Source organism: Nicotiana tomentosiformis, chromosome 6 (genome assembly GCF_000390325.3).
Source record: "Nicotiana tomentosiformis chromosome 6, ASM39032v3, whole genome shotgun sequence".
In the NCBI taxonomy this organism is placed as follows: Eukaryota; Viridiplantae; Streptophyta; class Magnoliopsida; order Solanales; family Solanaceae; genus Nicotiana; species Nicotiana tomentosiformis.
This window is the reverse complement of record NC_090817.1, coordinates 73,212,774-73,237,613: the sequence shown is the minus strand read 5'-3', so window position 1 is coordinate 73,237,613 and position 24,840 is coordinate 73,212,774. Positions and strand designations below refer to the sequence as shown.

The window sequence follows — 24,840 nt, the reverse complement described above, 5'->3', positions numbered from 1 at the left end:
CTATCCACAAAAGCGGTATTGTTTCCGCATAAGCGGGACCGCAGATGCGGTTAAGTTGCCACATAAGCGGTTTAGCTGTGCAGATTATATTAATTCGAGGGTTCATGATTTTATCATTTTTGGACATTTCAAGTTCGGTCTAAGGTTATATTTGAGAGGACTTTCGAGGGATTTCTTGAGGTAAGCCACTTGTGAACATTTTTATTCAATAATCTTGTTTCCCCCATTGAATTTTCCACCTAGTTTGTGTGTATTTAAGGTGGAATTTGGGAGTTTGAGGCTAGGGATTTGAAGAGTTTAATTTGGGAATTTGAGAAGTGATTTGGTGTCGGATTTGAGTAATTTTGGTATGGGTGAACTCGATATCGAATGGAATTTGGAAAGCTCAACGTTCGTTCTCAAAATTAGCCCCAATTTATTTGCTAGAAGATAATTCCACGCTGTGTCGCCTCTTTGATTAGGAGAGTTGACGAAGTGTGGACTATGCTTTTTTCTGATTTGACAAAGATGAATATGTGATTTTTTAAATGAAATTGGGTCCCGAGTTGGAACTCTAATTCGAAATAGATCCGGGCTGGATACCGATCTAAAGAGATATCGGAGCATTTTGGATTTTTTTAAGGAAATCCGAGTTGTGATACCGGTCTGAAATGATCGGAGCACTTTGATTTTTGAAGGAAATTCGGGTTGTACACCGGTCCGAAGTGATATTAAAGCATTTAAATCTAAAATACCCATATTAGAATAAAATGCCCATTGTTCACGGGGGCTCCTAGAAAATATGGCTTTGAAATGAAATGCCCATTGTTCAGGAGGGCGCCTGGAAATTTTGAACTTGAAATGAAATGCCCATTGTTCAGGAGGGCGCCTGGAAGATTTGGCTTTGAAATAAAATACTCATTGTTTAGGAGGCCGATTGAAAATTTGACTTTGAAAGAAAATGCCCAGTGTTCAGGAGGGCGTCTGAAAAAGAAAGAAGTTATTTTAAAATGCAAAATGATGAATTTTGAAATGATAAGGCTGAGTCTGACACAGACTGCCTGCGTATCCCAATGGAATCAGGCCAAGACATAGTTCGATTGCAAAAGATGACTGAATCCGATGTGGATTGACTACGTATTCCTACCAAAGGAAATCAAGTCACGGTGTAGTTCCTAATATGTAGAAATGATTTTTTTGTTTTTTTATTACAGGAGTGGTACCGGACCCTATGTTGATTGCCTATGTATCCCCCTGTGGGAAGTTAGGTCAGGTGTAGTTCTGTTAGAACAAAATCTAACTACACCGTCAGCAAAGCTTGACTCACTTTTTTTATCTTTTGTGTTTTTGTTGTTTTGTAGCTTTTTGTAGAGAATATTGTAAAGAAAGACTGTGATTTTAGATCGATCATCATCTCTTTTTTTTAGTTGACTTTGATTGGTACCAATAATTAGTTTTGTGCATAAGAATTTCTACCATATACTTTCTAACGATCCGAGATCAGCTTATGGGTAATTCCTATAGCTTCGAGCGGTATCTCATGTATACCTAAGTTCCACAAGATTTGTTCATCTTGCTTCAATCAAAGGTTTTGAATTCTGCCTATCTCATGTGTCAAGTTCCCTCACCATAAAAAAAAGTCCTAATTTTCACATATATATGAAGTATTTCTTTTGTATTTTGATTTTTAGGACATTTTGAGAAGTACACTCACGCTCAAAAAGATGTTCAATGCATGCAATTGAGATACCATATGCTTGACCTTCATGTGAGTATCCACTAATGTGAGAACACTTGGAATAGGATCATGTAGGGCTTTGTTAAAGGCTTGTAATGTAGGCTTGGAGTCGGGTAGGATGTTCCTCCTTGAGCACTGCATTGTGCCAGTGTCTTTGGAGTTCAAACCATGATTCGGCGCTTGATCTTGTTCGGCTCGATGTCCCTTTCTTTGGTTTGACTTCTTTTTGTCACGACCGAAAACCAACATGTCATGATGGCGCCTATCATGGTACTAGGCAAGCTGACTATGCAGACATTTACAACACTCTAAAGCTTTGAAAGATACGGAAGTAGTTATAATTAAGGAAAACCTTTTAAAAACAGAGTAAGAAATCATAATTCCATATAAAATCTCTCCCAAAAATCGGGGTGTCACCGAGTACATGAGCATCTACATAAAAACACTATCTAATACACTGTCTAGGAAATAAAAACTTAAACATAAAATGGAAGATAAGGAGGGAGAGTGAAGGTTTGTGAACGCCAAGTAGCTACCTCGATAGCCTCCGAAAATCTGACTCCACAACTCAACAACCACCGTGACCGAAAGCACCTGGATCTGAACACGAGATGCAGGGTGTAGCGTGAGTACAACCAACTCAATAAGTAACAAATTTAACCTTTGGACTGAAGGGTAGTGACGAACTCAGTAGGAACAGTTCAATATAGAAATAACAGTATAGGAATGTGGGCATGCTTTCAAGTTCGACAATTAAACTCAATTTAAGTAAAATAGATCAAATTCTGAATGATATGAGGAGCATGACCTCTCTACATCTACATTCCAATACACATGCTATATGCGATGCACCACACTAAAAGTCTCGTGTATTCACACTCTCAGAATACTCAGTCGCTTAGCACTATATATGGCCAATCCAGCCAAGGGAAGATCCATCCCATATATATATATATACCTCGACTGATAGTCAGTCACTCAGTACTGTATAAGGCCAATCCTGCCCAGGGGGAGATCCATCCCCAATTATAAATGATTCGGACAAGATCCATGCCCAGGGAAGATCCATCCCTCAATATAATCAACTGCGCTCACTAGGGGTGTGTACAGACTCCGGAGGGGCTCCTTCAGCCCAAGCTCTATAATAAGACAGATCCATGCATAAATCAATAAACATGTTGCGGCGTGCGGCCCGATCCCATAACTATCACTCTCAATCAGGCCCTTGGCCTCACTCAGTCATCAATCTTTCCAGTCTCTCTCTCTCTCTCTCTTGGTCTCACAATGTTGTGAAATTAGCCCAAAAATAATGACATGATACAACAATAAATAGCAACGGAGATTGAGATATGATATCCAATGAATAAATATGACTGAGTACGAAATTTCATTGTAATCAATAAGTCAACATCAAGAAAACGACCACTATGGGTCTCAACAGTACCAACAATAGCCTAAACATGATTTCTAGCAAGATTGGCAGCTCAATTACTTATCACATGATGAAAACACGGTTATCAACAAGATAAATCCACTATACAGTTCCATGGAATCGACTAGGTCACATTTTTTACGGTGCACGCCCACACACCCGTCAGTTGGAATGTGCGTCACCTCAACACCAATCATATAACACATAATTCGGGGTTTCGAACCCTCAGGGCCAAGTTTAGAAGTGTTACTTACATCAATCCGGGAAAATATCTACTCCAACACACCTTTGCCTTGCTAAGCGGCCTCTGAATGCCTCGAATCTAGCCACAAATAATGTGATACAATCAACACGGGCTAAAGAAATCAATTCCATAATGAAATACAATGTTATTAATCAAAAGTCAAAAATCGACTCAAAAGCCAGCCCTTGGGCCAACGTCTCAAAATCCGTTAAAAGTCACAAAACTCGAAAGCCCTTTCAACCATGAGTCAAACCATACCAAATTTGCCAAAATCCAACACCACATCGTCACCCAAATCCCCAAATCAAACTCTCCAAATCCCTAGCCTCAAACTCCTAATTTACACCTTAAATTCACACCAACTAGGTGGGAAAATCAATGGGAAAAAAAGATTATTAATAAAAAATGAGCACAAGGGACTTACCTCAAGAAACCCCTCGAAACGCCTCTCAAGAATCGCCAAAACCCAAGCTTAAAAAGTTTGAAAAGAAGCCAAATCGCGAACCCTTGTTTTTAAATGTTCTGCCCAGCCTTTTCACTTCTGCGGACACTTAACCGCTACTGCGACATCGCAGAAGCGAACAATCTTCTACTTCTACAGTGAACCACTGGAGTTGGGCCTCCGCTTATGCGGTCCTTTCCCCCGCATTTGCGCAACCGCAAGTGCGGAATTCCCCATCACAAATGTGCACCTTCCGCTTCTGCGCCCATCTTGCCGCACCTGCGACCACCTACACACTCCCCTCCAAACTCGCATCTACGCAACTCAACCCGCATTTGCGAGCTTGTATCTGTGATCAAAGCTCCGCAGGTGCGGTTACACCAACAGACTCCAGCTTCAGCAACCTCTCAAATTCAACTTTTGATCCGTTAACCATCTGGAATCAACCTGAGGCCCCCGGGACCTCAACCAAACATACCAACAAGTTTTAAAACATGATACGAACTTATTCGAGTCCTTTAATCACATCAAACAACATCAAAAATATGAATCGCACCCCAATTCAAGCCTATTGAAACTAAGAAATTCCAACTTCTACAAACGACGCCAAAACCTATCAAATCACGTTCGATTGATCCCAAATTTTGCACACAAGTCAAAAATGACATTACGAACCTACTCCAACTTCTAGAATTGGAATCCGACCCCGATATCAAAAATTCCACTCCCGGTCAAAATTTCAAAAAATTTAATTTTTGCCATTTCAAGCCTAATTCCACTACGGACCTCCAAACCACAATCCGGACACGCTCCTATATCCAAAATCACCCAACGGAGCTAACGGAACCATCAAAACTCCATTCCGGAGTCGTCTACACCTAAGTCCACATCCGGTCAACTTTTTCAACTTAAGTTTTTATCCTTGAGACTAAATGTCTCAGTTTATTCCGAAACCTTACTGGACCCGAACCGACTACCCCGATAAGTCAGATAACAGCTAAAAATTATAAAATGAGCAGTAAATGGGAGAAAAAGGATACAACTCTCAAAACGACCAATGGGGTCATTACATCCTCCCCCTCTTAAACAAACGTTCGTCCTCGAACGGGTCTAGAAACGTACCTGGAGTCTCTAATAGGCGTGGATATCTGCTCTGCATCTCCCACTCGGTCTCCCAAGTAGCCTCCCCAACTGGCTGACCACTTCACTACACCTTCACTGAAGCTATGTCCTTTGACCTCAATTTCGAACCTGCTGATCCAAAATGGCCACCAGCTCCACATCATAAGTCAAATCACCACCCAACTGAACCGTGTTGAAATCCAAAACATGAGACGGATCGTCGACATACTTCCGGAGCATAGAAACATGAAACACTGGATGCACACTCTACAAACTAGATGGAAAGGCTAGCTTGTAAGCCACCTCCCCAATCCTTTGAAGTACCTCAAATTGCCCAATATACCGAGGGCTCAACTTGCCCTTCTTCACGAACCTCGTAACACCCTTCATGGGTGAAACCTTGAGCAAAAACTTCTCCCCAACCATGTAAGCAACATCACGGGCCTTCCTATCGGCATAACTCTTCTCTCTAGATTGCGCCGTGGAAGTCGGTCCTAAATCAATTTAACCTTGTCCAGAGCATCCTGAACCAAGTCAGTACCCAATATCCTAGCGTCACCCGGCTCAACCAACCCATCGGAGATCTACACCGTCTCCCATACAAAGCCTCATACAGAGCCATCTGAATGCTCGACTGGTAACTGTAGTTGTAGGCAAACTCCGCAAGCGGCCGAATTTGCTCCCAAGAACCCCCAAAATCAATGACACAAGCACGTAGAATGTCCTCCAATATATGAATAGTGCACTCGAACTGTCCGTCCGTCTGAGGGTGAAATGCTATGCTCAACTCAACCTGGGTGCCCAACTCTCACTGCACGGCACTCCAAAACTGCGATGTAAACTACGTGCCCCGATCTGAAATAATGGACGCTGACACACCGTGAAAGCGAACGATCTCACGGATGAAAATCTCAGTCAACCGCTCTGAAGAATAAGTAGTCCCAACTTGAATGAAGTGCGCGGACTTGGTCAGCCAATCCACAATCACCCAAATAGCATCGAACTTCCTCGATGTCCGTGGGAGCCCAACTACAAAATTCATGGTGATCCGCTCCCATTTCCACTCTGGAATATCTAGCCTCTGAAGCAATCCACCTGGTCTCTGATGGTCATACTTCACGTTCTGACAGTTAAGGCACCGAGCTACAAATACCACTATGTCCTTCTTCATTCTCCTCCACCAATAATGTTGCCACAAATCCCATTACATCTTCGCGGCACATGGATGAATGGAATATCGCGAACTGTGGACCTCCTCAAGAATCAACTCGCTTAGCCCATCAATATTAAGCACACAAATTCGACCCTGCATGCTGCATCCTCAACACCCCATCATCCCCAATAATAACATCTTTGGCATCACCGTGCTGAACCGTGTCCTTAAGGACAAGCAAATGGGAATCATCATACTGGCGCTCTCTGATGCGATCATATAAGGAAGACCGAGAAACCATACAAGCTAGAACCCGACTGGGCTCCGAGACATCTAATCTCACGAACTAGTTGGCCAAGGCCTGAACATCAACTGCAAACGGTCTCTTACCAACCAGAATGAATGCAAGGCTATCAATACTCACTGCCTTTCAACTCAAGGCATCGACTACCACATTTGCCTTCCCGGGATGATACAGAATAGTGATATCATAGTCCTTTAGTAGCTCCAACCGTCTCCGCTGCCTCAAATTTAGATTCTTTTGTTTGAACAAGTGCTGGAGACTCCGATGATCTATAAATACCTCACAAGACACACCATAGAGATAGTGCCTCCAAATCTCTAATGCATGAACGATGGCAGCCAACTCCAAATCATGGATAATGTAGTTCTTCACATGGGGCTTTAAATATCGCAAAGCATAAGCAATCACTCTACCCTCTTGCATCAAGACACACCCAATACCGATCCGGGAAGCATCAAAATACACTATATAAGAGCCTGAAGCTGCAGGCAACACTAGAACTGGAGTTGTGGTCAAGGCAGTCTTGAGCTTCAGAAAGCTCTCCTCACACTCATCCGACCACCTGAAAGTAGCACCCTTTTGGATCAATTTGGTCAAAGGCGATGCAATAGACGAGAAACCCTCCACGAAGCGATGATAATAACCGGTCAAGCCGAGAAAGCTCTGAATCTCCATAGCTGAGGACGGTCTGGGCCAACTCTGAACCGCCTCTATCTTTTTGGATCTGCCTGAATCCCCTCACTAGATACCACGTTCCCCAAGAACGCCACTGAACTAAGCCAAAACTCACATTTGGAGAACTTGGCATAAAGCTTCTCATCCCTTAACCGCTACAACACAATCCTCAAATGCTGGGCATGCTCCTCCTGGCTACGAGGGTACACCAGGATGTCATCAATGAACAATATGACAAAGGAGTCAAAATAAGGCTGAAAAACATTGTTCATCAGATGCATGAATGTTGGTGGGGCGTTGGTCATCCCAAAAGACATCATAAGGAACTCATAATGACCATAACGGGTCCTAAATGCTGTCTTTAGAATATCCGAGTCCCGAATCTTCAACTGGTGATACCTTGACCTCAAGTCAATCTTAGAAAACACCCTCGCTCCCTGAAGCTGGTCAGATAGATCATCAATGCATGGCAAAGGATACTTGTTCTTGATTATAACTTTGTTTAACTGCCTGTAATCAATGAACATCCACATAGTACCATCCTTTTTCTTCACAACCCAAGGCGACATACTGGGCCTGATAAACCCCTTATCAAGAAGTTCCTGAAACTGCTCTTTCAATTCCTTCAACTCAACTGGTGACATACAATACGGAGGAATATAAATGGGTTGAGTGCCCAGCACCAAGTCGATACCAAAGTCAATATCCCTGTCAGGCGGCATGCCCGGTAGGTCTGCAAGAAACACATCCGGAAAATCTTGCACCACCGGAACAGAATCAAATAAGGAGTATCAGCACAAACATCCCTCACAAAGGCCAAATAAGATAAACAGCCCTTCCCAACCATCCGCTGGGCCTTCAAATATGAAATTACTCTACTGGGAACATAGTTTAGAGAACCACTCCACTCAATTATTGGCAACCCCGGCATTGCCAACGTCACGGTCTTAGCGTGACAATCTAGAACAGCATGACATGGAGACAACCAATCCATACACAAGATCACGTTGAAATCAACCATACTAAGAAATAAGAGATAAACTCTAGTCTCCAATCCCCTAATAGTCACTACACATGACCGATATACACGGTCCACAATAATAGAATCGCCCACTGCATAGATACATGAACAGATAAAACTAAGAACTCATGGGGCGTATCCAAATAATGAGCAAAATAAGACGATACATATGAATAAGTGGGACCAGGGTCAAATAATATAGAGCCATCCATGTGGCATACTGAGACAATACCTGTGATCACTGTATCTGAAGCAACAACATCTGGTCTGGCAGGAATAGCATAGAATCTGGCCTGACCGCCACCTGATCGGCCTTCCCCTCTTAGGTCACCCCTAGCAGACTAAGCCCCACCCCGAGCTGGCTGGGCGGGTGGTGAAGTAACTGGTGTTAAAGTCGCTCTCTGACTCCTCATCCAAGATGGACCTCCCAAAAGGCGGGGACAATTTCTCTTTATGTGACCCAAATCTCCACACTCAAAATAACCCCTCCCTGCAAATGGCGGTGAGTACTGAGGCTGACCCTGAGAGCCAGAATAACTATCAGAAGGATCTAGTACAGATGAACCCTGAGCTGATGGTGCACGAGATGAACTCTGAGCTGGAAGGTCACTGAGATATGACTAACCCTGATAAGTACTGTATGAACTATGGTTGGATGATGCACCACGGTGAACCGGATGAGCCGTATGGGCATGCCTATAAGGACGACCCCTGCCTAGTAAAATTGACCCCCAGAAGCAACACCGTTGAAACCACCCCATCCATGAGGCCTCTTGGCCTCCCTCTCTCCATACTCCTGGCTACGAACCATCTTTATCTGCCAAGCAATGTCAACCACCTCATGGAAGCTAGCACTAGATACCCTCTCCCTAGTCATAACCAACCACAGCTGATATGTGAGGCCATCAATGAACCTCCTAATCATATCCCTATCAGTGAGAACCAACCAAACTGCATGACGAGCCAACTCAGAAAACCTCATCTTGTACTGCGTCACAGACATGCCCTCCTGACAAAGCTACTCAAACTGTCTGTGCAGCTCCTCCCTGCGAGACTATGGCACGGACCTCTCCAAGAAGAGAAGTAGAACTCATGCCATGTAAGTGGTGCTGCACCGACAGGCCTACGCCTCTCATAGGCCTCCCACCATCAGAAAGCAACCCATATAAACTTAAAAGTAGTGAATGAGACCCCACTAGTCTCTAGAATACCTTCCGTGCGAAGAATCCGCTAGCACATGTTCAAAGAGTACTGGGCCTCCTCAAACTCAGCCCCACTGAATGATGGAGTTTGGAGCCTCCCAAACCTCTCAAATCTTCTCTACTCATCATCAGTCATAACGGGACCCACTTGGGCCTGAGCAACTGCAACCGGCTAGGCTGGTAGTACCCCCGGTGTATGAAGTCCCTGCATCACCCATTTCTTGGAAAGAAATCCATTTTTTTTAAAGTCTTCACTACTAATGAACCTAAAGTTGTGATTTTCGGAATATTCTATTTGTTTATATTTATGATGGTGATCCATGAAAGGAAAAAAATTAAAGTGTGGATTATGAAATACGTCCATTGTGCCATGAATGAAGAATCATATGTATGGCCATGAGAGCTAATGAAATAATGATGTTGTAAGAAATCATAATTCCATACAAAATATCTCCCAAAATTGGGGTGTCACCGAGTACATGAGCATCTACATAAAAACACAGTCTAATACACTATCTAGGAAATAAAAACTGAAATGTAAAATGGAACATAAGGAGGGAGAGTCAAGGTCTGCGAATGCCAGGCAGCTACCTCGATAGCCTCCGAAAATCTGACTCCACAACTCAACAACCACCGTGACTCCACAACTCTACATCAACATGCCGATGCACATGTTGTATGCGATGCACCACACTAAAAGTCTCATGTACTCACACTCTCAAAATACTCAATCGCTCAGTACTGTATATATGGACAATCCAGCCCAGGGAAGATCCATCCCTATATATATATATTTATATATATATATATATATATATATATATATATATATATATATATATATATATATATATATATAGAGAGAGAGAGAGAGAGAGATAGATATATACCTCGACTGACAATCAGTCACTCAATACTGTATAAGGCCAATCCAGCCTAGGGGAAGATCCATCCCCAATTATAAATGATTCGGACAAGATCTATGTCCAGGAAAGATCCATCCCTCAATATAATCAATTGCACTCACTAGGGGTGTGTATAGACTCCGGAGGGGCTCCTTCAGCCCAAGCATTATAATAAGCCATATACAGGCATAAATCCATAAACATGTTGCGGTGTGCAGCCCGATCCCATAATTGTCACTCTCAATCAGGCCCTCGGCCTCACTCAGTCATCAATCTTTCTGGTCTCTCTCTCTCTCAGGCTCACAATGTCGTGAAACTAGCCCAAAAATGATGATATGATACAACAATAAATAGCAACAGAGATAGATATGATATGCAATGAATAAATATGACTAAGTACAAAATTCCAATGCAATCAATAAGTCAACAACAAGGAAAGGACCGATATAGGTCTCAACAGTACCAGCAATAGCCTAAACATGAAGTCTAGTATGAATGGCATCTCTATTACTTATCACATGATGAAAACACATATATCAACAAGATAAATCCACTATACACTTCCATGGAATCGACTAGGTCATAGTTCTTACGGTGCACGCCCACATACTCGTCACTTGGCATGTGCGTCACCTCAACACCAATCATATAACACATAATTCGGGGTTTCGAACCCTCGGGGCCAAGTTTAGAAGTGTTACTTACCTCAATCCAGGCAAATCTCTACTCCAACACACCTTTGCCTCAAGAAACGGCCTTCGAATGCCTCGAATCTAGCCACAAACAATGCGATACAATCAACATGGACTAAAGGAATCAATTCCATAATGAAATACTAAGTTATTAATCAAAAGTCCAAAATCGACTCAAAAGTCGGCCCCTGGGAACACGTCTCGAAATATGTTAAAAGCCATAAAACCCGAAAGCCCATTCAACCACGAGTCCAACTATGCCAAATTTGCAAAACTCCGACACCAAACTGTCCCCCAAATCATACTCTCCAAATCTCTAGCCTCAAACTCCTAATTTACAACTTAAATACATACCAACTAGGTGGAAAAATCAATAGGGAAACAAGATTATTGATCAAAAATGAGCACAAGGGACTTACCTCAAGAAACCCCTCAAAAATCCTCTCAAGAATCGCCAAAACCCGAGCTTAAAATGTTTGAAATGAAGCCAAATCGCGAACCCTTGTATTTAAATGTTCTGCCCATCCTTTTCGCTTCTGCGGACACTTAATTGCTTCTGTGCCGTCGCAGAAGAAACCACTCTTCCGCTTCTGCAATGAACCACTGGAGTTGGGCCTCTACTTCTGTGGTCCTCTCCCCCACATTTGTGCAACCGCAAGTGCGGAATTCCCCATCACACTTGCGCACCTTCCGCTTCTGTGCCCATCTCGCCGCACCTGCGGCCATGCAGGTGCAGAAAACTCCTCATACTTACGACCACCTGCACACTCCAGCTTGCATCTGCGAGCTCGCACCTGAGATCAAAGCTCCGCTGGTGCGGTTACACTAGCACACTCCAGCTTCAACGACCTCTCAAATTCAACTTTTGATCCGTTAACCATCTGGAATCAACTCGAGGCCCCCGGGACCTCAACCAAACATACCAATAAGTCTTAAAACACGATACGAACTTATTCAAGCACTCCAATCACATCAAACAACATCAAAAACATGAATCGTACCCCAATTCAAGCCTATTGAAACTAAGGAATTTCAACTTCTACAAACGACAATGAAACCTATCAAATCACGTCTGATTGACCCAAAATTTTGCACACAAGTCACAAATGACATTATGAACCTACTCCATCTTCCGGAATTGGAATCTGACCCCGATATAAAAAAGTTCACTCCCGGTCAAACAAAAATCTATTTTTGCCATTTCAAGCCTAATTCTACTACGGACCTCCAAACCACAATCCAAATACGCTCCTAAGTCCAAAATCACCCAACAGAGCCAACGAAACCATCGAAACTCTATTCCGGAGTCGTCTACACCTAAGTCCACATCTGGTTAACCTTTTCAGCTTAAGTTTTCATCCTTGAGACTAAGTGTCTCAGTTCATTCTGAAACCTCACCGGATCCGAACCGACTACCCCGGCAAGTCACATAACAGCTAAAAAGTACAAAATAAGTAGTAAATGGGGGAACGGGGCTACAACTCTCAAAACGACCGGCCGGGTCATTACACTTTTGAACTTATAGGAGGTTCTTCTTCCATTTTTGGAGGTGTTTTCATTTCTTTTCTTTTTATTTTGAGGTTTCTCCTGCTTTGCAAGAGTTTTTCCCTTTTTCTCCTTGTTTTTTTGATTTTTCTTTGAATTTGTGGAAATTTTCTTCTTCTTGCTGGATCCTCCTAATGAATGGTTGAGTTTCCCTTTTCTTTTATTGAAGTCATTTCTCTATTATCTTGAACTTTGCATCTTTCTCCTTTTCATGCTTGTCACCTTCATGTTGGTCTTCGTCCAAAGTTACACGTTTTCAGTGTGCTCGAGGAGGTTGGGCCAAAAGAGGGGTAGTGCTCGTAAGCACAAAGAAGAGTATAAGCTAAGATGTGGTTATCCAAAAAAAGGCTTAAGGCTCAAAGGGGGGAATACTAGGTATTAATGTCATTTTGTGGGCTCGAAAGGCTTAAACGGGTCAAAGAAGGCCCACAATCCTTTCCTAAACCAAGCGTTAATCAGGATTTCGCCTCAACAAATATTCGGGCCAAGTTCTAGATTAACAATATAATGCAATGAATTTTTAATATAAAGTCACCACATAATGCACAGGAAATGATGAGGCCGGCTTTGTTCTTACCCCAACTGTAAGCATGAGATTTTTCAAGTGTCACTAAGGTATAATTGAGAGGAACCACAGGAGTCTATGGTTTACCCGAAGTTGATCCTCTCCATCAAACCAATTAAGATGTTCTTTTCCATGCACACTCCTAACTATATCAGTACCAACCAAGTCAATATTTGGTGATTTTTCCTCTCTCTTTTTTTTTTATTTTTGATAAATAGGACCAGAGTCAAAAAAATATTTTCCCTCTTCTTTTTTTTATTTTTGATAAATGGGACCAAACCCGAGGAAGGATTCACCCTTTTTTTTATTTTGGGGTTTTGACTTAACAACAATTTTGTTTTTCTATATTTTATTTTTTGATTTAATCAAAAAAAATTGTGATTTTAAAAAAAATAAGACCGAACCTGAATGTTGCCTACGTATCTCGTTGAAATAAGAATCCGGTCAAGCATAGTTAGGGAGGATTGAAAAAAAATATTTTTTAGATTTTCATTTCATTTTTTTCTTTAATTTTGACTTAATAAATTTTTCTGATTTTTGAAAAAGAGAATTGAATGTAAAACGGGCTTTGTGGTTACCGTTTCGAAGCGCTATCAGAGCATTGAATGTTAGGCAGGCTTTGTTACCGTTCTAATGCGTTATCGTAGCATTGAATGTTAGGCAGGCTTTGTAGTTACCATTCCGTATAGGAGCATGGACAGGAAAGTAAAATGACAGGCTGTGTACCATTCCGTATAGGAGCATTGTTAATACGGGGCTGAGTACCTTTCCGTTTAGGATCGCTGACAGAAAAATAAAAGGATGGGTTGTGTACCGTTCTATATGAGAGCATTGTTATTACGTGGCTGGGTACCATTCCATTTAGGACCGCTAACAGAAAAGTAAAATGACAGGCTGTGTACCGTTCCGTATAGGAGCATTATTAGTACGTGGCTGGGTACCATTTTATTTAGGAGCACTGACAGAAAAGTAAAATGACGGGCTGTGTACCGTTCCGTATAGGAGCATTGTTAGTATGGGGCTGGGTACCGTTCCGTTTAGGAGCGCTGATAGAAAAGTAAAATGACAGGTTGTGTACCGTTCCGTATAGGATCATAGTTAGTATGGCACTGGGTACCGTTCCGTTTAGGACCGCTGATAGAAAAGTAAAATGGTGGGTTGTGTACCGTTTTGTATAGAAGCATTGTTAGTACGGGGCTGGGTACTATTTTATTTAGGAGCGCTGATAGAAAAGTAAAATAACGGGTGGTGTACCGTTCTGTATAGAAGCATTGTTAGTACGGGGCTGGGTACCGTTCCGTTTAGGAGCGCTGACAGAAAAAGTAAAATTACGGATTGTGTACCATTCCGTATAGGAGCATTATTAGTACGTGGCTGGGTATCGTTTTATTTAGGAGCGCTGACAGAAAAGTAAAATGACGTGCTGTGTATCGTTCCGTATAGGAGCATTGTTAGTATGGGGCTGGGTACCGTTCCGTTTAGGAACGCTGACAGAAAAGTAAAATAACGTGTTGTGTACCGTTCCGTATAGAAGAATTGTTAGTGCGGGGTTGGGTAACGTTCCGTTTAGGAGTGCTAACAAATAAGTAAAATGACGGGTTGTGTACCGTTCCATATAGGAGCATTGTTAGTATGGGGCTGGGTACCATTCCGTTTAGGAGAGCTGATAGAAAAGTAAAATAACGGGTTGTGTACCATTTCGTATAGGAGTATTGTTAGTACTAGGCTGGGTACCATTCTATTTATGAGCACTGATAGAAAAGTAAAATGACGGGTTGTGTACCGTTCTATATTGGAGCATTGTTAGTACGGGGCTGGGTATCGTTCCATTTAGGAACGCTGACAGAAAAGTAAAATGACGGGCTGTGTACTGTTCCGTATAGGAGCATTGTTAGTACGGGACTGGGTACCATTTCGTTTAGGAGCTCTGACAAGAAAAGTAAAATCTTTGCACGATGGGAGTAACTGGAATTGAAAATCTCAAGACGATGGGAGAATTTTTGTTTTTTTTGAAAAATGAGATCGAACCTGTGGAGGGTCCTTGATTGATGATTTTTTGATTTTTTTGAAAAATGAGATCAAACCCGGGAAGGGGACTTGATTGATGATTTTTTTTTATTTTTTGTAAAAATGAGATCGGACCCGGAATGGGTCCTTGATTGATGATTTTTTTTTATTTTTGAAAAATGTGATCGAACACGGGAAGGGTTCTTGATTGATGATTTTTTTTTTATTTTTGAAAAAATGAGATCAAACCCGGGAAGGGACCTTGATTGATTTTTTTTTTTATTTTGTTTGAAAAACTGTGACTGAACCCGTAGGTTGCCTACATTTCTCGTCGAAACGAGAATCAGGTCAGGCGTAGTTCCGGAAGATCAGAGATAAAGGAGAGAGATTTTTTATTTTGAATTTCCTCAAGGAAGAAGGATGATATTTTTTAGATTTTGATTTTGATGCAGAAAGACTTCTCGAGAAGAAACAGAGGAAGGAATATATATATATATATATATATATATATATATATATATATATATATATATTTAATTTTTAATTTTTTGGAGATGATCCTTTTGTAACGTTTTTGGTCAACTATGACCCAAGTGGCCAGACTTGACCGATTCGTCAAGTTAAGGACGAGAAAAATCGGACCCATGACAGGTTGCCTATGTATCTTGATACAAGGTCAAGAATCGGGCACGCATGGTTCGTGAAAATTAGGGACAGAGGAAGATGCTTCGGATTTTTTTGAATTTCCTCAAGGAGGAATTATGCAGGGATATGTTTTTTGGAATTTGATTTTCCCTAGATGTCTACAAAAAGGCTTCGAAGCAACAGGGGAAGATATATATTAAAAAAAATCAGAAATGACCCTTTCGCAAGGATCTTCGGTCAACTATGACCCAAGTGGCAAGACTTGATCGACTTGTCCAACTAAGGACGAGAAAGACCTGACCCATGACAGGTACACGTAGTTCGTGAATATTGGAGAGTATGAGATGTATGGGTTTCAACACTTTATTTACTCTCCTATTTCAAGGCATTGCGACTAACTATATTAATTGGATAAAAGATATGTATGAAATGCAAGGGTATAGACAACATCGAAGTGATGCCTCGTTATACCCATGATTGTGTGTGGTATCTCTGGAGTTGAAGAGCATCTCCCTCTAGAAGATCTGCCCCAGATGCTCCTTCGAACAGTTGCTTCGATGCCCCTGACTGATTGTGAGGCAGTTGTTGTGGTTGTCTCCCAATTGACTGTAGGGATGTCTTTGCAACCTTCCAACTGTCCACAGGAACCTTCGCGTGATCGTCCCCGGCTATTAGCCGAGGCGATAATCTGATCAAGATGTAGAAATATTGTAAGAGTAGTGTCATCATAAATAACGGAATCAAGAATGGTAACTAACACTCCCCTGATTGTTCGGTTGATGTTCCACAATGTCCGAGGTAGGATGTTATTTCTTGTGCAGTCTCTAGGATGATACACCTTTCGGTCGTCCATAGGAACCATTTGATGATCGTCCCCGATTGAAAACCGAGAACGATGTTATGATCTGAATATAGAAAGGTGGTGAGAGCAGCGAAGTCATGAAAAATTATGGAGTTCATTGTAAAACTACTACTCCCCTGATTATCTAAGTGATGCTCCCCCAAGTCAAAATCCAGATGATATCTTCCGTGAAGTGCCCAGGATGATGTACCCGCAAAACTCAGAGGAGAAAATTTTAGAGTCCCCTCTTGGGTGAAGTTATAAAATTAAGAGGGTATAGTGTTAGGCCATGCAGCTAGTGGTGTATCAGGTGCGTGAAGAAATGACTTGCATCCCATATGTTGGAATTTAAGTTGAGTGAAGGTCAGAGTAAGGTTGGCATGGTATTTCAATGTTTGGATTTTTTATATGAAGTTTGGTTGACGCTCTCGAAGATTTCTGGGTTTAGAGCATCATTGCATTGTTCCAAAAGAATTGCCCCAATTTCAAGTATTGAGAAAATTATTTTAAAACATTGGGGAAACCAAACCCTTATGTAGGGTTGCCTACGTATCTTGCCAAAGCAAGAAGCAGGTCGAAACGTAGTTCAGGCCAACTACTAGAACTATGGGATCTGTATAGTTACTATGAATAAGTGATTGTTCTTTGAGTAGAATTATGATGATGAATGAGAATCCTTGGGTGGGTGGGTGGAGACTGGTTCATCTTGAATAAGAGATAGATGGTTGCATAGCGCATGGATCTGTCTCAAATAACGGAAGCCAGTGTAAATGTAAGGCATGATTGAGAAGAATACGTCAAAATAGTGGAAGATGTACCAAGTTAGATAGACGTATATCTTAGAAGGATGGTATAGTCCAAATGATGGTATCATTATGAGAATGGTCATGAAGACCGAAATGGGAATGTGTATTTGAAAGATCAAGGTTCAACACAAGTCAACCTGAGTTTAGTCATATAGAGAGCACCTAACAATGGATAACAAACAGAATGTAAATGTAACAGATAAAGGATACATAACAATGGTAGGCAAAGAATATATAACAAATATACCAAGAATATGCAGCAAATAAATGATATGCAAGGATTAATTCAGCTAAAGCAAGCTGCAATATTGTGTGTGCAGTGACCTAGGAATTCTAAGAGTAGATTTACCTCGATTCGGACATGAGTTAAATACAAATGCGAGATGGTACGTAGTTAACCTGGTATGCCAATCTCTAAAACTAGAGAGATTTGAAAGAAATTTCGGAGGGGTGAAAATACAGCCCTCGTGTGACTTGTGTGTGATTGTGTACGAGCAAGAGTCGATAGAAAAGTGATGACAATTTGATAAGGCAGTACCAAAAGCATGTGACAAAGAATATACAACACAATCATGTGTAATAGAATATACAACATAGACATGTGGGGAGCATATACAACATGAGTATCACAGAGAATACACCGCTTGAAGTGTGTGACAAAGAATAAACAACTTAAAACATGACAAAAAATATACCACTTGAAGTGCATAGCAAAGAATATACCACTTGAAGTGCATAACAAAGAATACACCACTTGAAGCACATGACAAAGAATAGACTACTTGGAGTATGTGATGAAGAATCTACGACTTGAAACAAATAATATACAAGTTAAAGTAAGGAATATAAAGCTTAAATCAAAGAGTATACAAATTGGAGCATAGAATATACGACTTGACATGTGACAAAAAGAATAGAAATTGGAGTATTACAGAACCTATAATCCCTCAAGCAATTGATCGAGTCCGCTGTGGTTAAAACTTGAAGTATCCCCAGCAGAGTCGTCATGTTGTTGCACACTATTTTGTACAAGTCAAAACAATGTACAACTTATAGTACTCTACAAGGTTAGCTAAAGTTTAGAGTCACCACCTAATGTTTAAGGTACACTAGGACACCTATATTATACTATATAACATACACTTCGACAATGGTCTTGAGGGAAAGGTGTTAGGCATTCAAGATCTACAAAATGTGGTTCCTGTGGACTTGATCAAATAAGAGGGGGGGTTCAAGTAAATATTCATTATTGTTCACAAAGAATTCAAATAAGGGGGTGATTAACATGTACCCAAATGAATAATTAAATATATAATAGATCATGTGCAAAGAAAGTATGCCATTGACTTTGTTTTTTGAAACGAAATGATTAAGGTATATCGAATCATATAGAATATATGAAAATGTACAAAGAGTCATGTTTTGAAAGAATAGACCAAGTGCGAAAATTAATTTAGACAAAGAATGATTAAATATGTAACACAATATACAACAAGAATAGAGTATGAAAGGTATTAAAAATATATTAAAGAATCATATCGTAGTGTCAGTTGAATAATATAAAAGAATTGTGCTTAGAGAACACATATTGGCTCAAAATATTTAAACAAAGATTTGAATTTCATAAGAATAAGATTAAAAGAATCTACTTACGATTTGAAGACAAAAATTTTGAATGAGTGATTAAAGTACGAGAGAACATGCGTTAAGGAGTAAAGTGAAAAGAAAAGAATGATTATTTGCATATGAGTAATTTGCCCAGAGAAACAAAGTGTGACGATATTAGCATAAATGAGTAAGTGTTAAATAAATGAAAATATAAGATATTATGTAGTGACATGTGGAATGTTTATAAATTAACTAAATGAATATTAATTAAAGGATACACTTTGTAAGATTTTGATTTATGTGCAAGAATTAATAAGTGAAAAGTTAGAAATAGAAATTTACTCTAAATGATTGGTAAGAGTGGAAAAGAATAATCTTTGAACAATCTTAGTAGATAATGGGTAAACTAAAAGAATTAATTTAATGAATGGAATGAGTATGGTATAGGAAAAATGTATCAAAATGTTTATGACATAGAAAATTATCCCATCAATACAAAGAAATATTCGCACTAAAAAGAGTTATCATTCAATGAGTAACTAAAGACCATCTCTCGAGTCATGGTTTTGAACACAAATTATGTGAGCCAAGCCCAAACGACTATAAGGCCTAAGCCTCTCAAATGACTAACTACCTCACAAAGAATTCTTACCAAAGAGTAGCCAAAGTAATTGTCACATAGTGAGTGAATATTTGAAGTACAACTATTTCATTTATAGCAAGATATGTATAATAAAATGTACAAAGCAAATTAATAAACGAAAATCTTTTTGGAGTTTGAGTGGAAGAATTGGATTCGAAAGAAAGTATAAGGAAAAACCTTGACTTATAATTTGAAGCTAAGTGATTAACTATACAAGATCAGCCCTAGTTGAATACATAAAATGAGAGGTAACAAATTATCTTTAAATAAAAATAGTCATCAATTAACTTAAAAGGAATAATCAAGTAAGGTAGAAAGATTTATCACAAATAGGGGAGCAAGGGAAAAAATTATTCACACAAATCTTACATGTAACAATAGAATGATCAAGATTCTATGCTAAAGAGTTAGTCGAATAAATAGGGCTTAGGGAGACTTATTGTAACGACCCGACAGGTCGTTTTGAGCTCTAGCGCATCGTTTGGTGGTTTGAGGCCTTGAGTAGCTTCACTTCATGTATTATGACTTGTACGCATGGTCGGAATTAAATTTCGGGAAGTTTGGAGGGGTTGCGGACGGAAAATTCTAAATTCGGAAGCTTTAAGTTGGAAGAGTTGAGTAAGGTTTGAATTTTGAGTAAATAACCACAGAATCAGAATTTGAAGGTTTCAATAGGTTCGTATAATGATTTCAGACTTAGGCGTGTGTTCAGGTTGAGTATCGGGTGGTTTGGGAGTATTTCGGCGCTTAATATGGAACGTTGGCACTTTGAAGGTTTAAGAATTTTTTAAGTTTGATTTAAAGTGGACTTTGGTGCTATCGATGTGTGTTTGGGGTTATGAGCCTTGGAATAGGTTCGTATCATGATTTGTAACTTGCACGTAAAGTTTAGCGTCATTCCGGGATGTTTAAGTGTAATTCAGACGCGTTCGGCGAAGTTTGAAGGTTGGAAAGTTGAAAGAAATGTTTGGCCGTCGATTCATAATTTTGATGTTGTTTGACGTAATTTGAGGCTTCAACTAAGTTTGTATCGTGTTTTGGGATGTGATGGTGTACTTGGATGGGGTCCCGAAGGCCTCTACAGGTGCTACAGAGATGGATTTCGATTTGATGCAACATTTGGGTAGTGAAGGATGAGGAAGGACATGGCGGGAGGTGTCTCGCGGTGGTTGAATTTTTAGCAGGTCAAGTATGAAAAGCAGAGGTCGAGAAGTTTCTCAAATAAGATGGTTTAACCGAAGTGGGAGTGGCAGAGTAGCATATGGATTCTGTGGAAGGATAGCCACATGCCTTGAGAAAGTTTAGAGTGATTTGGGAATCATGGTGGAAGATGACTATGTCTACAGATTTTATTTGGGATAGTGACTATTGTACTGAGGAAGATTGAATATGGCAAAGAAGAGTTTGCTTGAAATGAAGAGGTGTGGAAACTTGATTATTGTTTTTGGGATGCAACGTGACTTCGAGTTTGGAATGTATTATCGGACTTTCAGTTGATGTCTATGGGGAATCTTTTACAGCCGGTAGATGAGCATGGGCTCAGGAGGGTTTACTGATTTTGTGGTAGTTGTACCCTGTGCAGCGTCATTGGAAGATGTCGGTATGGAATTCCACATGTGGGCTATCTCCTGTGGACAAGTTAGCGACTGCATGATTTTGATGAAGTTTCTACGAAGAGTTCTACTTACTACCCGACAGAAAGTCGAATATGTGATTGTGGCTGATAATTTGGAATGTTCATGAAGAGTTTAACAAGGGACTACGAGAAAATTAGCAAGATGACAATGCGAGATCATGGTAATTGAGAAGGAGGAATCTTTGTGGGTTCTACATTATTTGATGGTAGCTTAAAGCTAAGTGGGGGAGCCCACCATCTACGATGTGTGGTTGTCTGCTTGTGCAGCTTCTGGTTATCAGTGCATTGGTGGATTATTTATTACTAAGAAGAGAAAACATCAGGGGTAATTCGAGCAAAGGACTTAATGAATGTGTGCTATATTTCTCTTTGTCGATTCATGCGCAGGTTTTGGGAAGACTCAGAGTTTATGCTTCTTGTGGATGTAATGTACAAGGAAAATAATTCATCTGGTTACTTATTTGGGGGTGTTCATGTGCTAACAGAGTGTTGGAGTTTGATTATATTCGGGACCAGGTCAGAGTGGGTGACTCTCAACAACGGTTCAAGTGGGTTCAAGAATTTAAGTGCAGTGCCTAAGAATTTTGGGTCCGTTGTGTGGTTAAGGATCGAGTTATTGCAGTGGGTTATGAAAGGGACTTGAAGTGTTCTATGTTATCATCGAGTCTATGGTGCACTATTGGAGAAATGGGAGGAAACAACTTCGGATTCAAAGAGGATCATTCAGAATGGGTGTTCCGGTTGGAGATGCTATTGTGCGCATAAGGAGGGTATGAGATGGTTCATGGGTATCGAGACGATGTGCTCTCGTGATTCTGGTCACTCGGGATAAGTGTTGATTGAGTTCGTTATATTTTCGAATGGAGCTATTATTATTTCTAAGGCAAGCCAAGAGTAAATTGGAAAAAGTTGGGTCGATTAGTAATAGTTGAATCAGCATGATTGTGGTAATGATCAGTTCCTTCGGCGTGTTAAGTTATACATGTGGTTTGTGGTTGCACGTGAGGGCTTGACAGCCACCGTAATTTGATTGATTTGGGAGGTATTTGATTCAAATGGCCTTGTTATCTGTAAATGGATCCCGAAAGAGTTATGGTGGTTTAGACCACAACTGGAGGTTTGTATATTCTGCGGTTATGGGAATTCAGTTGTGTGTTGCGATGGTTCTTCTGAAATAAGTTAAGTGAAAGATTTATAGCCAATGGAGTGCTTATTCTACTAGTAGTTCAAGGGTTATGATGAATTCTTGTACTCTCATGTAGCGGCATGATAGGTGCAACGAGTGGTATGGAAATTTAGAAGTTGATGACCAAGGTCGAGGTTTGGTATTGATAAGAATGTCACGAGCTCGGAGGAGCGGGGGAAGACTTCAGAGGTTTAGAGTGAGCTGGCATTTTCCTTAGTGTCACCTGAGAATGGTGTCCTGTGTAAAAGGCTTTGTGTATTGATTTGCGGATCCTTGATTTTCTTTACAAAATTAGTGTGGTTGCTGGTATGGAGGTGCAAACATTGCTACGTGGTACGGAAGGTCGTGGGAGTGTGTCCCACGGGGAAATTTTTGTAAGTGTGAAATGTTAGTCACTTGATTATTAAGGATTGAAACCAAGTATATAGATTCTGGTACTATCACTAATGTGAGAGTTTATGCCTGAAAGGTGCTCTATTCATTTGGTTGTGGACTGTTGGAGTTTGTTTCAAATTGAACGGTTGCTCATGTGTATCATGAATAGGGCCATTATGGATCCTTGAAAGGTTGATGGCCCAGTATGGTATGATCAAAATCAGTTTAAGGTCCGTTGGTGGGTCTAATGTGAATGTGTTCTCTACTTCAGGTCGGATGTGTTCATTCGGGATAGAATTGCTTACGGAGGAGCCTTCGGGCATTGGATGTTATTCCCACCGTCAGCTATTCCATGTAATACTCTATTGTGCCATGTGGGTTGTGAGACGGCTTGATTGCTCGCATATGTGTTTGTGATCCCATGTAGTTTGTATGCAGGTCATTTATTGCACCTTAGTCGTGCTTGGCTTTTTGTAGCGTATGGCGCTACCCGTCTCCCCAAGTTTGTATTATGCACTTGGTGTACTTGTGGTCGATATTCGGGCATTCCGTAGGTATGAGAAATATGGCTCGATGAGTATTTCCTTATTGATTGTTATGAGTGGATTGGGTGGCACACCACCACAGTTTTGTTGTTTGGATCGGGTTGCACGCCGCAACGGTATCATGTGTGGATCGGGTTGCACGCCGCAATAGTGAGATGTTGAGTACGGTTCCATATACTTTTTTTTTGTGTATTTGTTTTTTATTCTCTGAGAAAGGTTCCTAGCATCTCTTCGGCCATTTTATTCGTTACACGAGCCCGGTAGTTATTTTTCCAGAGTTCGTTCTCCCTTATGTGTCGTATTTAGGTTGTAGCTTGTTGGCGCATTGATGGCGTCATATGAGAGCTTGGTCAGTGTTTGAGGTGGCTTATTGCCTGAGCAGCTTGTACTAGGTGAGACGAGGTTATTGGACCTGAAGTCAGTGCAATCGGAGTTAAGTATGTCATATTAAAGAGAAAATATCACTATTCAATTCAGAATGAGGTAATAGTGCTTGTCACGTGAAGAGACCCCATGATTTATTGTCTTGGCAGGTGGTTATGAGTTTCTACACATCTCTTTCATCGTGGTGGTATTGCAAGAGTTGGGACAGGGCTTACATGTGTTATGAGGCATATTGCGGGAATGAGATTCGTGAAATTGCAGCTATTATGGTCGGAGGATGTTATTATGGGCATGTGAATCATACGGTGCATGGTGTGAAATCAACAAAGGTGTATGATCATGTTTTGGTACAGTGTGTAGTGATTGATACGGTGTTCGTATGTCAGAATCATGTCTTGTAAAAGAATTCGTAGGTTGGAACTTGGTTATAAGACTTATTGACTAAATAAAAGGGTGATCTTCAGTCTGGCTCGAGCTAATGTGCTCAACTGGGTTTTGGTGGCACCGGTAGATGCACAAAGTGTTAAAAAGTGATTTTGGGGCAACTCCGGAGCAGTTCTTAGCACGTTCGAGGACGAACACATGTTTAAGTGGGGGAGAATGTAATGATACGACTGGTTGTTTTGAACTCTAGCACGCCGTTCGGCGGTTGAGGCCTTGAGTAGCTTCACTTCATGTATTATGACTTGTACACATGGTCGGAATTGAATTTCGGGAAGTTCTGAGGGGTTTCGGAAGGAAAATTCTAAATTCAAAAACTTTAAGTTGGAAGAATTGACTATGATTTGACTTTTGAGTAAACGACCTCGAAATCAAGATTTGAAGGTTCCAATAGGTTCGTATGACGATTTTGGACTTAGACGTGTGTTCAGGTTGAGTATCGGGTTGTCCGGGAGCATTTTGGCGCTTAATATGGAAAGTTGGCTTTTTGAAGGTTTAAGAATTTCTTAAGTTTGATTTAAAGTGGACTTTGGTGTTATCAATGTCCGTTTGGGGTTCCGAGCCTTGGAATAGGTTTGTATCATGATTTGTGACTTGCACATAAAGTTTGGCGTCATTCAGGGACGTTTAAGTGTAATTCAGACGCGTTCGGCAAAGTTTGAAGGTTGGAAAGTTGAAAGAAAAGTTTTGGCCGTCGATTCATA

At 40.7% G+C, this 24,840-nt stretch overlaps 1 protein-coding gene across 1 annotated transcript; it reads right to left on the bottom strand.

Annotated features, from left to right (window-relative positions):
* Positions 1–8,451: 8,451 nt before the first annotated feature.
* LOC138894209 (uncharacterized) lies at positions 8,452–9,092 on the bottom strand. The gene is made up of 2 exons (XM_070178891.1): positions 8,840–9,092; positions 8,452–8,708 (listed from the first exon to the last, which is right to left on the bottom strand). The coding sequence occupies exons 1-2, from the start codon at positions 9,090–9,092 to the stop codon at positions 8,452–8,454; spliced, it is 510 nt and encodes a 169-aa protein (XP_070034992.1).
* Between the last annotated feature and the right edge of the window lie 15,748 nt (positions 9,093–24,840).